General features: G+C 42.9%; 1 protein-coding gene across 2 annotated transcripts in view; it reads left to right on the top strand.

The window, feature by feature from the left end:
- LOC106881814 (coiled-coil domain-containing protein 40) overlaps positions 1 to 15,864 on the top strand; it is a 20,585-nt gene extending 4,721 nt beyond the window's left edge. Inside the window, exons 3-18 of one of the 2 annotated variants that reach the window (XM_014932329.3) lie at positions 714 to 820; positions 1,090 to 1,173; positions 1,984 to 2,203; positions 3,455 to 3,612; positions 4,430 to 4,570; positions 5,642 to 5,745; positions 6,399 to 6,642; positions 7,450 to 7,632; positions 8,523 to 8,768; positions 9,507 to 9,720; positions 10,374 to 10,543; positions 11,206 to 11,297; positions 12,442 to 12,630; positions 13,283 to 13,397; positions 14,547 to 14,705; positions 15,442 to 15,864. In XM_014932329.3, the coding sequence (XP_014787815.1) occupies positions 714 to 820; positions 1,090 to 1,173; positions 1,984 to 2,203; positions 3,455 to 3,612; positions 4,430 to 4,570; positions 5,642 to 5,745; positions 6,399 to 6,642; positions 7,450 to 7,632; positions 8,523 to 8,768; positions 9,507 to 9,720; positions 10,374 to 10,543; positions 11,206 to 11,297; positions 12,442 to 12,630; positions 13,283 to 13,397; positions 14,547 to 14,705; positions 15,442 to 15,720 (2,705 nt within the window). In that variant the 3' untranslated portion in view covers positions 15,721 to 15,864. Of the gene's footprint in view, positions 1 to 713; positions 821 to 1,089; positions 1,174 to 1,983; positions 2,545 to 2,970; positions 3,613 to 4,429; positions 4,571 to 5,641; positions 5,746 to 6,398; positions 6,643 to 7,449; positions 7,633 to 8,522; positions 8,769 to 9,506; positions 9,721 to 10,373; positions 10,544 to 11,205; positions 11,298 to 12,441; positions 12,631 to 13,282; positions 13,398 to 14,546; positions 14,706 to 15,441 lie in introns of both variants that reach the window. The other variant, XM_089344764.1, reaches the window with a different exon arrangement.
- The last annotated feature ends 1,996 nt before the right edge of the window (positions 15,865 to 17,860 follow it).

The raw sequence follows: 17,860 nt of genomic DNA, 5'->3' as shown, positions 1-17,860 counted from the left end.
TTTTTTTATTTGTTTCAGTCATTTGACTGCGGCCATGCTGGAGCCTCTGCCTTTCGTTGAACAAATTGACCCCGGGACTTATTCTTTGTAAGCCTAATACTTATTCTATCGGTCTCTTTTTGCCGAACCGATAAGTTACGGGGACGTAAACACACCAGCATCGGTTGTCGAGTGATAGTGGTGGAACAAACACAGACACACAATCATACGCATACACACACACACACACACACACACACACACACACACACACATATATATATACATACAATGGGCTTCTTTCAGTTTCCGTCTACTAAATCCACTCATAAAGCTTTGGTCAGCCCGAGGCTATGGTAGAAGATACGTGCCCAAGGTGACATGCAGTGGGACTGAACCCGGAACCATGTGGTTGTTAAGGAAGCTACTTACCACACAGCCACTCCTGCGCCTATATTATACATACAAAAAACAAGTTTGTCCCCCACCATTGCTTGACAACCGATGCTGGTGTGTTTATGTCCCCGTAACCTAGCAGTTCGGCAAAAGAGACCGATAGAATAAGTACTAGGCTTACAAAGAATAAGTCCTGGGGTCGATTTGTTCAACTAGAAGCGATGCTCCAGCATGGCTACAGTCAAATGACTGAAAGAAGTAAAAAAATAAAAGAATAAAAAACATGTATGTATATTCTGATTGTTGTTTTTGTTTTTTTTTTATTTATTTTCCGACAGCGACTGACACAATGTACACGACCACCTCGGCAGACAGCAGCATCTTGCAGGATGAACCAACCCCGGCTGATGAAGAACACACATTTCTTATCTTGGATCCTGATCATGTAAGTGGACTGTTCTTGTTACGTGCCAGGACTATTGTTTCACTTCAACGTTTGAACGGTGCTTTTAATGGGCCAGTTACGCCAAACACACACACGCACACACACATAAACACACACACACACACACATAAACACACACACACACACACACATCTAATGCCATGTGATATATTATCGATACTGAAATGGCCCTCCTTTTTCCTTTTTTTTCCCCCCCATCGAAATGACCGACATGTGACATCTCCCTTTCTCGCTTTCTCTCATCTCAGCCGAAGATGATCAGGTTCCAAACGTCGTTGAAGAATTACCTAACGAAGATGATGGAGAAGACCAAGCTGGAGCTGCTGGAAGTTGTAAGTAGTGTCTCACACCTCACCCTCATCTTCTTCCCCTCTCTCTCCCTCTCTCACCCCCCCTGTAAATCAAGGAATTTGGGGTTAATTGATATTTGCCAGGATCCCGTTTAACCCCTTATAACCTTTTTTTTTCATTTTGGGGGAATTTTTCAGAAATTCTACACACAGGAATTCACAGGACTATCTTTCTATCTTTTATCTGTTTCAATTATTAGACTGGCCATGCTGGGGCAGCACCTTCAAGAATTTTTAGTCGAAATCTATCGACACCTGTATTTATTTTTTAAAAAAAACCTGGGACTTATTCTGTCAGTCTCTTGTGCTGAACTGCTAAGTAAAATCACCAACGCCAGTTGTCAAGTGGTGGTGGTGGTGAGGGAACAAACACAGACACACACATACATCTACATTGTATATGTATATATAGATATATATGCATATATACATACATATATATATATATATATATATATATATATATATATATATATATATATATATGATAAGATTCTTTCAGTTTCTGTCTGTGAAATCCACTTGGATGGCTTTGGTCAGCCAGAGGCTATGGTAAAAGACACTTGCAGTTGGACACTATGAAATCACACCGTAGTGCACAAGACACTAGAGTGTGATTTCATAGTGTTTTGGCTTCTATTTCTAATAGTTGGGGAATGGCTCTATATAGAGAGCCTCACCTTATTGGTTTGTTGTTGATGTTGTTATTGCTGATGTTGTTATCGTTGTTGTTGTCAAGAATTCTACGATGTTTCCCAAGCTTCCATTATCATTTTCGTTGTTTCTCGACAGACCAAACCCCTGAAACTGTTGAAGCAGGAGAAAGAGGATGTCGGCGTGCATTTGTACGGTCTGCAACAGGAACTGGCCAGTAAGCAGATGCACCTGGAGGAAGAACAGGACAAGTACACCACGTTTAAAGGGGTTCGTTATCGGGAAGAGGCCCTCGTGAAGAACACCAAGCAGATCTGTTCGTCGTCTCAGAGCGAGTTAATACTCAGCAGAAAACATGGTTTGGTACTTCATGGCATTTCGGCCATGATCTTCCTCAACTTTTATTTGGGCACAGTGTATCTAGGTCAGTGGTTACCAACCTGGGGTTCCGCTGACCCTGGTGGTTGGACTAGGGGTCTGTGAACTAAATTCAAAATTTCATATTTATATATACGAGATTTGCCATGGTAACGAAGCTAAAACATGCAGAGTGAAGCCACATGGCACAGACTGACCTTGGACTTTACTGTGCATGTGCACTAAGTTTTAACGTTCTAGCTCACATCCGTTGATTACAGCAGTGCTTGGAAGGAAGGTGTGTAGCATGTGATCGTCGCATTGACCACGACAAAAGCAGTTGTCATGGCGACACCTGCTCAGAGGTCTACGCAAAGTTGCAGAAAGTGTATGGAGAGGAATGTATGAGCCGCACCCAAGTGTATGAGTGGTCCAGACGTTTCTAAGATGGCCATAAAAAATGTTGAGATTTGACGAATGTTCTGGGAAACCCTTAACCAGCAGAACTGAGAAAAGCATCACAGATGCGCCTGTAGGTGTGAGGGGAAATCGTTGAATCACCATCCGTGAGTTATGAGAGGATGTGCAGATTAGTTACGGTTCAGTGCAGTCCATTATCACTGAAGATTTGGGTATGAGACGCGCGTCTGCCAAGTTTGTACCAAAACTGCTTTCAGCTGACCAAAAAGACACACAGGTTTCAGATCTCCTTGATTGTGTTGAGAACAATAAAAGCATTTTGAAAACTTTGCGTAGGCCTCTGAGCAGGTATCGCCAAGCTTTTGGTAAAATTTGATGCAGATTCTCTGCTCAACTCTTCCTGTCATGGCCAATGTGACAATCACACGCTACACACCTTTCTTCCAAGCACTGCTGTAAACAGTGGAACTGAGCTAGAAATTTTAAAACTTAGTACACATGCACAGCAGAGTCCAAGGTCAACTTGTGCCAAGCGGTTCCACTCTGTGGGCTTTAGCTTCGTTACTATGGCAACAGTCCGGATACTTATTGATCAGACCTAGTATACATAAGGATAAGCATATTAAAAGGGGTCCATGGGAAACCTCACTTAAATAAAAGGGTCGGGAACCGCTGATCTAGGACTACGTAATCCAATGTGTCCATTGTTGTTGTTGTTGTTGTTGTTGTTTAGTGCTAGGTCAGTCCTGATTCAGCAGACCTGTGATATGATGGTGGCGATGATGATGATGATGATGGTTTGTGACATTATGTTGTGTGACCTTGATTGCAGCCAACAGCCTGAGGCAAGACGTGGAGAACATGGAAATCCACAGGTTCTACCTGAAGCAGACCAAACAAGAGGTTGGAGGAGACATCAAGCTTTTGATGAGGGCCGTGGAGAAGACGACAACCGACATAGCAATGGCTGAGACAGAACAGAAGCGACAGGTGAGACGAGGGGGCAGGGGCAGAGCGGTGGTGGTGGTGGTAGTTGTGTTGGTGGTGGTGGTGGTGGTGGTGGTTATTAAAAATCCTTTCCAACACAGGCACAAAGCCTGAAATTCTGCGGGGAGGGGATTAAGTCAGTTACATCGACCCCAGTGTGTAACTGGTACTTATTAAATCGATCCCGAAAGGATGAAAGGCAAGGTCAACCTCGGCGGAATTCAAACTCAGAACGTAGTAACAACGAAATGCCGCTAACCATTTCGTCCAGTGTGCTAACCATTCTGCCAGATCACCACCTTAGAATGATAATAATAATAATAATAATAATAATAATGATAATAATAACGATAATAATAATAATAATAATGATAATGATAATAATAATAATAATAATAGTGATAATAATATGCATATTGCATGAAGTGCTGTCTGTCTGAGATCCTTGTTGTGACTTGACAAACAGCACAAACCCCCGGTAGACACAATATCTTCAATCAACAACATCACGATTTTGGATGCTGTGCGACATCTTTAATAATAATAATAATAATACATGGAATTTTGTCAGTGAACAAGTCGCGGTCTCAAAGCATCGAAAATATTTTGGCAAATAAAATTTAAATGTTGAAGTGAATCTAACGTTTTTTTGTGTGTTTCTTAAATGACTTATAAACATCTTCCACGCTGCACTTGTTTTCGTTCCAGCACACGATCTCAGATCAGGTCACTTGCTATGCAAGTACATCTCCGTAATAATAATAATAATAATAGTAGTAGAGGTGATGGTGATGGTAATAATGATTTCTATTGCCAACAGGACTTCTTCGTCGACCGACTCGTGAAACGGACAAACAAACTACGAAATGACATTGCACTCTACGACACTCAGTACAAGTTACAGCTGGAGGAGACGAAGAACATCCGGAACATTCTCCACGATGCTGAACTACAGCTGTCGGTGAGTACAGACACCTCCTTCTCTCCATCAACTACTACTACTGCTGCTGTTAATTTTGGCTGAGTGTGTGGGTTGGATAAGTGAACAAACTCAGAGATTTGTTGAAGTTGTTTAGAAGGTCTTATGTCTATCTTTTAGCCTTCACTTGTTTCAGTCGTTAGCCTGTGGCCATGCTGGGGCATGGCCTTGAAGAGGTTTTAGCCAAATGAATCGACCCCAAGACTTATTTCGTTTTTCTAAGCCTGGTAGTTATTCTATCGGTCTCTTTTGCTGAACTGTTAAGTTGCAGGGGTATAAACACACCAACACCGGTTGCCAAACAGTGGTGGGGGACAAAAACATACACACACATATATGAAGGGATTCTTTCAGTTTCCGTCTTCTACCAAATCTACTCACAAGGCTTTGGTTGGCCTAAAGTTATAGTAGAAGACACTTGCCCATGGTGTCACACAGTGGGACTGAACCCAGAACCATATGGTTGGGAAGCCACTGGCGCAGATGCTATTATGTGCCACCAGCACAGGTGCTTTCATGTGCCACCGGCACGGGTGCCAGATAAGCAACATTGGCATTGGCCATTACTACGATTTCACTTGATGTGACGCGTCTTCTCAGGCACAAGCATAGCGCCAAAGGTCTCGGTCACTTGTCACTGTCTCCATGAGGCCCAAAGTTCAAAGAACACGCTTCACTACAGTTATTTTTACAATGACATTGCAGTTAGGTGTGAGAGGCTGGATTTGGCCAGTTTGACCATAAAACAGGTTGGGCCAGATATTGCCAGTTTACGTGCTACAGGGTAGCATTATCTCAAAGCTTTTGGGGTTTCGATAATGCACTTGTTTATTTTTAGAACGACATTGTAGGGTAGGTATGAGAGGCTGGATCTGGCTGGTTGAGATACTGAAGGATTAAAGGGAGCAGAGTGTTTTTTTTGATGGGAGATTTGACCGTTACATTGTGTGAGGTCAAGGGATTACATAGAAGCTCTCTCACTGGTTCGTCTGGTCCCTATTTCAAACAGCTATGGGCTTGTACTAAGTCTGTCTGTCTGTTTGTCTTTGTCAGCTGATCAACCAAGAAAAAAAACTCATCAACCACAATTGGAGCAAAAGTCTGCTGGGGATGAAGAAGAGGGACGAAGCTTATTCGGCCGCACTGGACGCTCTCAGGTAAGTGTGGTGGTGGTGGTGGTGGTGGTGGTATTAGTAGTAGTAGTGGTTGTGGTGGTGGTGGTGCTGGAGGTTGTAGTGGTGTGTGGGAAGAGGGCAGTGTGCACGTGTGTAGTACTGCTGCCAGTAGACCAACGATCCAAAGTGTTCCTACCATGGCCATCCCCTCTTTAAATGCTATCTATTGTGTCCTTCCTTGTTGTTTAGCCTCAGGCTAGCTCTGATCCAGCAGACCTATGATATCAGACAGGTTCCAAGCATGACCATCCCACCTCTTACCTGCTCTCTCTCTTGTTTGCTTCCTCTCTTTCACTCTCTCTCTCTCTCCCTCTCATTCTCTTTCATCCTCTCCCTCCCTCCCCTCTCATTCTTTCATCTCTCTCCCTCCCTCTCTCATTCTCTCTCCCTCCCTCTCTCATTCTTTCTCTCCCTCCCTCTCTCATTCTCTCTCTCCCATCCTCTTTCCCCTCTCTCTCTCACCTTCACTCTCACCCTTTCTCCCTCATCTCTCTCTCTCTCTCTCTCCTAATCTCCTTCTCTTACTTGTTCTCTCTCGCCCTCACCCCATCTCTGACTTACTTTTTGCCTTCTTTCTCACCCCCTCTCTCACTTACTCTCCTCTTGTTCTCTCTCTCTCTCTCTCTCCATTCCAGGCAACTTCAAGAGCAGATGATGGTCCTAAAGAGCGACGTGTACGGCTACAAGAAGTCCACAATGCAGGAGCAACAGGAGAACGAGAAGCTGACCCAGATCCTGAACAAGGGCCAACGTGAGGTGGACATGATACGGGAACAACTGAACAACACCGTACAGAAGTACGAGGAGCTGAAGATGCAATATTCCACATACAGTCAGCTCCTGAAGGAAACTGAAGAGAATCTTCTCAGGACAAATGCAGTGAGATAATGCAATAATGCTTGCCCTTGTTTGTCCCCCGATATCCTAAAATAATGTTAACCCTTTCAGACTATCTCTATGATGCATGTGTGGAAGCACAATGGCCCGGTGGTTAGGGCAGCGGACTCGCGGTGATAAGATCGCGGTTTCGATTCCCAGACCAGGAATTGTGAATGTTTATCAAGCGAAAACATCTAAAGTTCCTTGACGCTCCAGCAGGGGCTGGTGGCGAACCCTGCTGTACTCTTTCACCACAACTTTCTCTCACTCTTTCTTCCTGTTTCTGCTGTGCCTGTAATTCAAAGGGTCAGCCTTGTCACACTCTGTGTCATGCTGAATCTCTCCCGAGAACTACGTTAAGGATACACGTGTCTGTGGAGTGCTCAGCCACTTGCACGTTAATTTCACGAGCAGGCTGTTCCATTGATTGGATCAACTGGAACCCTCGTCATTGTAACCGACAGAGTGCCACGATAATGCATGTTGTACCTTAATGGACAGGGACCTTTTTCATTGCTATTATACATGTCATATTTTTTTCAGGTTTGCTTCTATTGTTATCAAATTAAAGGCGGTGCTCCAGCATGGCCGCAGTCCAATGACTGAAACAACTAAAAGAGTAAATTTGGTTTTGCCAATTTACTTCTTGGAAAGACTTCCTTTTGTATCCCACAGCGATAAAAGTTTTAAAAGAGACATTACACATGGTGGGAAATTGACTTCCTACCAAAGTCATAAAAATTAAGAATTTCTATTAAAAAACAGAAACTTCATTTACTTGTGTCTCTTTGTTATTTCGTTGTACAGTTCAAATCGAACATGGAGGATATGTTGGTGAAAATGAGGAAGGATTTTGAGAATCAGGTGAACAAGACAAGGATTCTGGAAGGGCAAATAATGGATAAGATCAACACCCAATTGATGATGGAAAAATCAGCGAAATATGTGAATAAACTGACTTCCCAGAATAGGATCGTAATTGAGCAATTGGTAAGACCACACCCCTCGTTCTGTGTTTAACTGTCACACACACACACACACATGCGCATACACACACAAGCATCAATGTGGGTAAAGTCTATACATATATATGTTTCTGTGTGTGTATGTTTATATAGGTGCTGGTATGGTTGTGTGGTAAGAAGCTTGCTTCCCAACCACATGGTTCCAGGTTCAGTCCCACTGTGGGCAAGTGTCTTCTACTATAGCTTCAGGCTGACCAAAGCCTTGTGAGTTGATTTTTTGGTGGACGGAAACCGAAAGAAGCCCATTGTATATATTATAGGCACAGGAGTGATTGTGTGCTAAGCAGAAACGTTAGCAATGCTGGGCAAAATACTTAGCGGTATTTCAACATATTCCCCTCTCAAATTCACACAATTATTGCAGTGGTCCTTATTCCTAAACCCTATAAAAGAACTCAAAAGGTTGGGTCTCCAACCAGGCCTTTCATGACACCCTTAAAAGCCAGGAACTTTTCGGCACTCTTTGCATATACACTTATGTATGTATGTATATATACAAGGGGGTGTTGAAAAGTTCTTGATTTGGGGTAAAACAAAATAGAAAAGGATCACTTAATTATGGTTTTATTCAACATATTCCCTTCTCAGATTCACACACTTATTGCAGGGGTCCCTTCAGTTTTTCTAAGCCCTGTAAAAGAACCTGGAAGGTTGGGTCCCCAACTGGGACTTTCGTGATATCCTTAAAGCTTGGAACTTTTCGGCACCCCCTCGTATATATACAAATACATACACACACGCGCACATATGCACACACACACATATATATATATATATATATATATATATATATATATATATATATATATATATATATACACACACCTACATATGTGTCTCTTTTTTACTCACCAGATGGCGTCCAAAACATGCCTTGAGAATGATTATTCCCGCATCTTACTCAGTATGACATCCCTGAAATCACAGAAGAAGCATTTTGAGATTCTCCTCGCAGAATACGAGATCGAGATTAACAACAAGAACAAAATTATCGACCAGTGCGACTTGGAGATTGTTCGGCGCAGCCTCCTCGTCAACAGGAAGCAGAATATGGTTGACACCTGCCAGAAGAAACTGGAACAACTCATTAACAAAGCAGGTGTAAGTAATTAAGTAAATTAATAAAGGTGTCGGGCTTGTCCCCTGCGTTCCTCTCCAGCTGAGCATTTTCAATCTTGCGGCGTCGTTGGTACTGGTACCTTGTAAAAAGCTTCCGTGACAATACCACGTAAAGGTACATTATCAGTGTTGTTGCTGTTGTTTAGCTTCAGGTGTAATCCAGGTGTAGTCATCAGGTGTAATCCAGTAGACCTGTGGTAATTCTTCAAGGTGATGCCCCAGCATGGCCATTGCCTAATGAATGTCCACAAGTGAAAAATATAGGCGTGGCTGTGTGGTAAGTAGCTTGCTTCCCAACCACATGGTTCTGGGTTCATTCCTACTGCGTGGCACCTTGGGCAAATGTCTTCCACTATAGCCTCAGGCTGAACAAAGCCTTGTGAGTGGATTTGGTAGATGGAAACTGAAAGAAGCCTGTCGTATATATATATATATATATATATATATATATATATATATATATATATATATGTGTGTGTGTGTGTGTGTGTGTATGATGGGCTTCTTTCAGTTTCTGTCTACCAAATCCACTTTGGTTGGCCTGAGGCTATTGTTGAAGAAGGCATTTGCCCAAGGTGCCATGCAGTGGGACTGAACCCAGAACCATGTGGTTGCGAGGCAAGCTCCTTACCGTGCGACCACATGGGTATTCCTTTGGTCCCCAAAGATCCCATTTTAATGTTTGTTTCCAACTGTGATGCTTTTCTTGTTTTCTTTCAGGGCATCGAACTCGGTCCCCTGGACTCCACAATACGGTCACTGCAGAAGTCGATCGACGAGATTGACCAGAACATCACCACCATGCAACAGATGTGGCTGCAGAAGCAGCGTGGTTTGGTGGACGTGTTGAAGGAGAGGGAGGAGCAGGTGGAGAAGATGGACAGCTCGAAGAAGGAGTTGATCATTCACACGCAGAAGAAGATACGGACGGAACGTAAGTGCTGGACTGGAGGGGGGGAAAGGGCGGGAGGAGGGGGGAAGGGTGGCACAAGAGAAAAGGACAGGACGAAGGGGAAAGGGCGGGAGGAGGGGGGAAAGGGCGGGAGGAGGGGGGAAGGGTGGCACAAGAGAAAAGGACAGGACGAAGGGGAAAGGGCGGGAGGAGGGGGGAAAGGGCGGGAGGAGGGGGGAAGGGTGGCACAAGAGAAAAGGACAGGAGGAAGGGGAAAGGGCGGGAGGAGGGGGGAAAGGGCGGGAGGAGGGGGGAAGGGTGGCACAAGAGAAAAGGACAGGACAAAGGGGAAAGGGCGGGAGGAGGGGGGAAGGGTGGCACAAGAGAAAAGGACAGGACGAAGGGGAAAAGGCAGGACAAGTGGAAGGGCAGGATGAGGGGTAAAGGGCAGGACGAGAGGGAAAAAGGTGGGACGAGGGGGAGGTGTAGAAGGTAAGGATTTCTCTAAGACTTCTACTGTTGTGGCTTCTCACCTGTCACCTGGATTTTGTTTTTAATTATTGTTGTTGGTGTTATTGTTGTTATCACTGTCATCATCATCGTCATCGTCGTCGTCGTCGTCATCATCATCACCAAGACCACAACCACCACCACCACCACTAACCTCTCTCTCTCGTGTCTGTTTGTCCCAACAGAGAAACTCAACAAGCAGAACTGTGTGAAGGCCGACCTGAACCGAAGCATCAAGCATTGCCTTAACGACATCGTTAAACTAAACGACATGATCCACAAGGAGCTGAACCTGGTCGGGGATGTGGACCACAGCATCAACATCCTGGAGAAGGACTTCATTGCAACACTAAAGGTACGGTGCCATTCTCGTTGTTGTTACGGTCCAGAAGATCAAGGGGGGTTCCAGATGTGGCCATCCTGACTTTCATTCAGACATAGTGTATCTAGGACTACATAATCTAATGTGTCCGTCTTTGTTGTTGTTATTTAGTCACAGGTTAGTCCTGATCCTGTAGACTTATGATCAGAGACGTTCCAGTTGTGACCACTCCATCTTTTATTCAGGCATAGTGTATCTGGGACTACATTATCTAATGTGCCCTTCCTTGTTGCTTAGTTACAGATCAGCTTCTGATCCTACAGATCTATGATCAAGAGTTTTTTCCCACCATGACCATCCCATCTTTTATTCAGGTATAATGTATCTAGGACTACATTATTTAATGTGTCCTCTGTTGTTGCTGTTGTTTAACCGCAGGTCAGTCCCGATCCAGTAGACCTATGATCAAAAACGTTTCAACTGTGACCACCCCATCTTTTATTCAGACACAGTGTATCTAGGACTACATTGTCTAATGTGTCCTTTGTTGTTTAACCCCAGGTTAGCCTTGATCCAGCAGACCTATGATCAAAAATGTTCCAGCCATGACCATCCCATTTTTTATTTAGACATAGTGTATCTAGGACTACATTATCCAATGTATCTTTCCTTGTTGTTGTTGTTTCTCCTGCCAGGAAGAGAAGATGAACTTGGTCGAGCTACAGTCCAAGCTGGAGCAGGTGAAGGACGAGAAAGAAGATTTGCTGCAGAACATAGTGGAGACAGAGTGAGTAAATTAAGGAGCCGAAGCGAGACAATGATACCAGGGAGTGTGCGATAGAGGTGAAGGGAGAGAGTAAACAGACTATAAGAGGGTACCATGGAGGGAAGTGAGTACGTGAGAAGGGTACTTTGGGTACAATGAGGTATTCCTGGGTTCATTATTACAAAGTACACACATCACTGTCGACCTATATACACTTCTAAATATATACACACATCATTTTATATATATATATATTTATTTTTTTTCTCAGCTGGTGTTTTTGGGTGATTGCCGTCGTTGACTCTATAAATGTATACAATTATGGGCTTTAACTACAGCGTTATAGGTTTTTAGCTCTTATTTCTAGCAATGTAGGTGTTCTATCGCCCTGGTCATGTTTAGTGACAATTATAGTTTTCCTTTTTGGTAAAACATTGCACACAGCTGTCTGTATTAATTTTATATATATATATATATATATATATAGTGGCTGTGTGGTAAGAAGCTTGCTTCCCAACCACATGGTTCCAGGTTCAGTCCCACTGAGTGGCACCAGCCTCATGCTGACCAAAGCCTTGGGAGTGGATTTGATAGGCAGAAACTGACAGCTGTTTCGATTCAGAAATCTTTAGATTTATGATTCCTTAATGAAGTGTATTACCTTTATTTGGTTATATATGCGTATATATGTACACACATACATACATACCACTTATATATACATTTCTTTATACACACATACACACATCATTATACACAGCCATCACTATATTCAGCAGTCACTATATACACAATAGTTATACACAAATTACTACACATACGCATATATATGTGTGTGTGTGTGTGTAAATATATATGTGTGTGTGTTCGTGGTAGGGTATATATTTGTGTTTGTTTGTGTGTGTGTGTTTACACACACATACATACATCACTGAATGCACAATGTTACTATATACACACCCATAGTCACGTTACTGTATGTGTCACTATATACACACATCATTATACATACACACAATTACGCACATTATACATACATGCACACAAACACACACACACCTTACATCTGACCACCCCTTTTGTCATGACTATTGCGATAATCACATGTCGTTGTTGTTGTTGCTGTTTCTATGTTAACCCCCATTGGTGTCGCCACTTGTTGCAGTCAACAGATCATGCTTGTCGAGAGGAAGATCCAGATCCTGAAAGAAACGCGCAGTGCCGTCGACGCTGATTTCCAGCAAGGAGAGATCAGATCGATGAAGTCTGAGATCCACCGGATGGAGATGAGGTTCTCACAGTTGATGCGGCAACAAAACTACATGATTCAGGACACCGAGAGATTCTTATCCAGGTAAGATGTATTTTGATTTGCAACCACTCAGTCTGCAGTTCATTTCCACTGCTTGTCCGTGGCTCCTTGGGCAGCAAGTGTCTTCTACTATAAGCCTTATGTTGACCAAAGCCTTGTGAGAGGATTTTGTAGATGGAGACTAAAAGAAGCCCTTTGTATAGAAATATATATATAGATATATATGGCATGAGCTGGACGGTTTGACTGGGCTGCACCAGGACCCAGACTGATTTAGCATGGTTTTCTAGGAAGGGCATCCAGCTGTAGAAAACCATTTCAAATCAGGTGCAGCCTTCCAGCATGACAGCCCATGGCAGCATAGATAATGGATGTTAAATGATGATGATGATGATGATATATGACAGAGAGAGAGAGAGATGGCGCTTCATTGGTTATGACGAAAAGGGTTCCAGTTGATCCGATCAATCGAACAGCTTGCTTGTGAAATTAATGTGCAAGTGGCTGAGGACTCCGCAGACACTCCACGCTTATATATATAGAATATGAGGGGTTTAGTTCATTTATGATCTAAACGAATAGGTACGCTAAGTGGTATAGTAGGTCAACCATTAGGTCCCAAGATCACGGCTGAGGCTGGATCTAGGGATCCATGTTAGGGTTCTGTTGTAGCAGATTGTTGTTGTAATTTCAGGCGTGATAACATCGATACGCTGGGGGATATCCAGCAGTCCAGGAAGCCGTTGACCAAGGGGAAACTGAACAAAATACTCAACGAGACCAAGAAGAAGATCAAGCAAATACAGAAGGTGAGTGGATGCGAACCCCCAACGACTGTCCGTCCCTCCCCTCCACCCATGCCCACCTCCACTGCCCACCTCATCCCCTATCTGTTCCTCACTTCCCAAATACAGAAGGTCAGTCGATGTGACCCTGACTGACCCACAGCCACCATCGAAGGTCTTCAAGTAGTTTTTTTTATTCTTTTATTTGTTTCAGTCACTTGACTGCGGCCATGCTGGAGCACCGCCTTTAGTCGAACAAATCGACCCCCAGGACTTATTCTTTGTAAGCCTAGTACTTATTCTATCGGGCCTCTTTTGCCAAACCGCTAAGTTACGGGGGCGTAAACACACCAGCATCAGTTGTCAAGTGATGGTGGTGGGGACAGACACAGACACAAAAAAAACAAAAGACGAAGACAGGTGTGTATCTTCGGTGCGGACCCCTTAATGGTTCATAAATGTCCTTTTGCTCTTGTATTTTTCTAGCCACATTAGTGTCCTGAGGGCAGTTGATTTCTGCAACAGAATCTCTTCCTCGTGCTTCTATAAAACAATATCTTGCTGGTTTGGGTCTCAATATTGTCAACTTTGTCTGTAGGGGTTTTCTTGAAGTATGTATGTATATATATATGTGCAGATTTGTATGTTTTGCTTTATGTATGTATTCTCATGCATATAGCTACATATCTAGACATGCTCATATATATATTTAAATGATAAACTTCTGGAAAGTTTTACAGATTTTCACAGTTCCAGTGATTGCTTGAATCTGTAGTCTTTGAATTAGCTTTCTCCTTTCTGGTTTTGAAAAGCCTAATTTCTCAAGATTGGTATTTAGGCATTATGCTACCTATCCCAGGGCCCCAATAATTACAGGTATAAACCTGAACTTGTAATCTGGATAAAGTAACTGCAGACTTCTCAATAGTTCAGCATAGATGTTCTCTTTTTTTTTTCCTGGATTTTTGGTTGTATATTCCCATCCCCTGGGCAGCTGACCCCTACGGCAATGCATGGCTTTTGTTCCTTCCCCCATAGAACAATATCAGGTCTGTTATGGTGGCACCAAATTGATGTTTTTATTGGAGGTCTTTGATCAATGTTGCTTGTTTTTAAAAGTGTGTATACACATGTATTTCAAGTGCTTATATTCCTACTGTTTGTGTTTAACAGGAAACCAGTAACTTGGCTCAAGACCTCGAGGAGCTCCAACAAAAGCAGAACGTTTGTGGTGATGAATTAGAAGTCCGACAAGTCGACTGTAACGAGCTAAAGGCTACCCTTGATGACACGACTGAGCAGATTGACAAAAGCACCAACTTGAAGTACCGGGTAACTAACAAAATCCTGTTTATATCTAATATGTCCTGTATACAAGAGACTAGGTTTTTTTCTGTCGTAAGGTGTGTTTTTAGGGAGATTTGGCTGCTATTTTGATCATAATAGTCTCATCAACAATGTAGTGGCTGTTTCTGAGGCTAATGTTTAAATTAGATTTAGCCAACTTCTTTCCCTTTTTATCGACCCTCTGTCGTCAAGGTGGGCGTTTGTTGGTCTTTCACAAATGGCACCCGTGCCGGTAGCACGTAAAAGTACCCATTACACTCTCAGTGTGGTTGGCATGTTAGGAAGGGCATCCAGCTGTAGAAAACCATGTCAAATCAGACTGGAGTCTGGTGCAGCCTGCCAGCATGCTAGCCCTCGTCAAACCATCCAACCCATGCCAGCATGGACAATGGACGTTAAATGATGGCGATGCTGATCATGATTACGACCATCACCATTGTTTAATGTCCACCTTTCCATGCTAGCATGCGTAGGACGGTTCCACAAGCGCCAGCCAGGCTGAAGTCTGCACCAGACTTCTGTGACTGTTTTGGCAGAATTTTTACAGCTGGATGCTCTTCCTGACACCAACCACTTTACAGATCACAATGATAATGATTAAACACACACACACACACTCTTTTTACACTTAGTCCGTTGTCTGGTTTGTATCTGTAATGTATGTAAGTGTTTTGTCCTTAAATATTTCGGGGCCCTCAACCATCTCTTGTTGTTTTTGCAGAAAATGATTGACCTCCTGCAGCAGCAGCGTCGTAACAAGTATTACCAGCAAGTGAAGGACAAGCGCTACAAGATGCTGTGCAAGTCGAAGACATCGTATCACTCGGAGTACACCAAACAACTGAACAACCTGCAGACACTGACGGCAATTGCAGAACAGATCTGCCAGGAGTACCCAGGAATACAGAAGTCCCTACAGAGAATTCTTCACGTGCTCCTAGTGCAGTCTCATAAGTACATGGTGTCATCCGAGGATAGCTCTCGTGAGCCCTCAGATTAGGAGGCACAGTGGCACTTGGTGGAGTTTGATGGACTTTGGTGGAATTTGACCAATCATATTTAGACAGTTTGCAAAAAAGTTAACTAAAGAAAAAGCACGAAAATGGTGTTGATGCTAATAAAGATTATACTAATGGCTATTTCATACATCTTGCAAAAGTTCTTCTCCATATAAATGCAATTTCATGAAGGTGGAAGATTGGTGGTTAAAGAATTCAGCTGACGATCATGAGATCTTGGGTTCAATATCTGATGGTGCACGTTGTCCCAGTTCACTCACCTGGCAAAAATGAGTTGTACCTGTAATTCAAAAGGGGCCAGCTGTGTCTCATTTGGTTTGTCATGCTGAATCTCCCTGAATATGTCTCTCTGTGGAGTACTCAGCTACATTCTTTTATTTCTTTTATTCGTTTCAGTCATTTAACTGTGGCCGTACTGGAGCAGCGCTTTTCATCGAATGAATTGACCCCCAGGACTTATTCTCTGTAAGCTTAGTATTTATTCTATCTGTCTCTTTGTCGAACTGCTAAGTTATGGGGACCTAAACACACCAACATTGGTTATCAAGCGATGGTGGTGGGGCCAAACACAGACACACAAACATATATATATATATATATATATATATATATATATATATATATCATTGGTGAGTTTCTTTCTCCATCTTCCTTTTCTATTGGATTTTCATCTGTTTCTGAAGAAGAGCATCTGCTCAAAATGTTAAACCATCTTTCTTTCCTTCCCTGAGCCTCTGCTAATACTTTACATGTACCATGTTCTAGCTTGTTATTTTTTTGTGTTTGTTCTTTGGGGGATTTACTATTTTATATATATATATATATATATATATATATATATATAAACAATAATAATAATATTAATGATAATAATAATAATAATCCTTTCTACTAAAGGCAAACGGCCTGAAATCTTGGGGGGACCCCAGTGCGTAACTGGTACTTAATTTATCGTCCCCGAAAGGATGAAAGGCAAAGTTGACTTCGGCGGCATTTGAACTCAGAACGTAGCGGCACACGAAATACCGCTGAGCATTTCGCCCGGCGCGCTACCGATTCTACCAGCTCGCTGCCGCCGTCTTTGCTCGTTATATCTAATGAAACGCACAAGAGAATCTAGAAATCACAAGAGTTGTTTCCCTTTGATCGACATTCAGCCATTTTGTCTTTTTTTCTTGTTTTTGTTTTCGCTTCCTTCACTTATTTTCTCTCAATACGCTAAGTGCTGCTCTGTTGCACATTGTACACTGACATATGTATGAATGAATGAATGAACGAACGAACGAGCGTGCGTATGTTCGTACGAACGAACGATCGTACGTATGAACAAATGATCGAAGGAAAGAAAGAACCTGCGTACGTAAGTTCGTACGTACGAACGAATAAACGAAAGAAAGAACGTAATTACGAAAGAACGAACGTACGTATGTTCCTACGTACATATATATGAATGAACGAACGTACGTACGAAAGAACTAACGAACGTACGTCCGTACGTATGTACGGATTTACGTACGATCGAATGAACGAACGAACAAAGAAACGAACGAACAAATAATTGAACGAACGAACGAACGAACGTACGTAAGTAGGTAAATATGTACGTACGTACGTACATATGAACGAACGTACGTGCGAACGGACGAACGAAAGAACGTACGTGCGTACGGACGAACGAAAGAACGAACGTACGTGCGAAAGAAAGATCGATCGAACGGACGAACGTTCGTACGTAGGTTTGTAGGTCGGCACGAAATATCGAAAGAACGAACGAACGAACAAACGTACGTACATGTGAGGGAACAAACGAACGAATGATCGTACGTACGTACGGAAGAACGAGACAAACGATTGAACGAAACAAACAAGCGAAAGAACGAACGGACGAACGAACGATCGAGCAAACGAAAGAACGTACGTATGTACGAACAAACGAAGGAACGTTCGGTCGGTCTTTCGTTCGTTCATTCGTTCTTACGTACGTAAGTACGTACGTTCATTCGTTACTTCGTTCTTTCCTTCGTTTGTTCGTTCGTACGTTCATTCTTACGTATGTACGTACATACGTTCAATCGTTCTTTCGTTCGTTCCTTAATTTCGTTCGTTCGTACGTACGGACGT

Source organism: Octopus bimaculoides, chromosome 28 (assembly GCF_046866305.1).
Source record: "Octopus bimaculoides isolate indiv1 chromosome 28, ASM4686630v1, whole genome shotgun sequence".
Lineage (NCBI taxonomy): Eukaryota > Metazoa > Mollusca > Cephalopoda > Octopoda > Octopodidae > Octopus > Octopus bimaculoides.
Note: the sequence above shows the minus strand (reverse complement) of the source record. Positions and strands in the feature narration are given on the sequence as shown.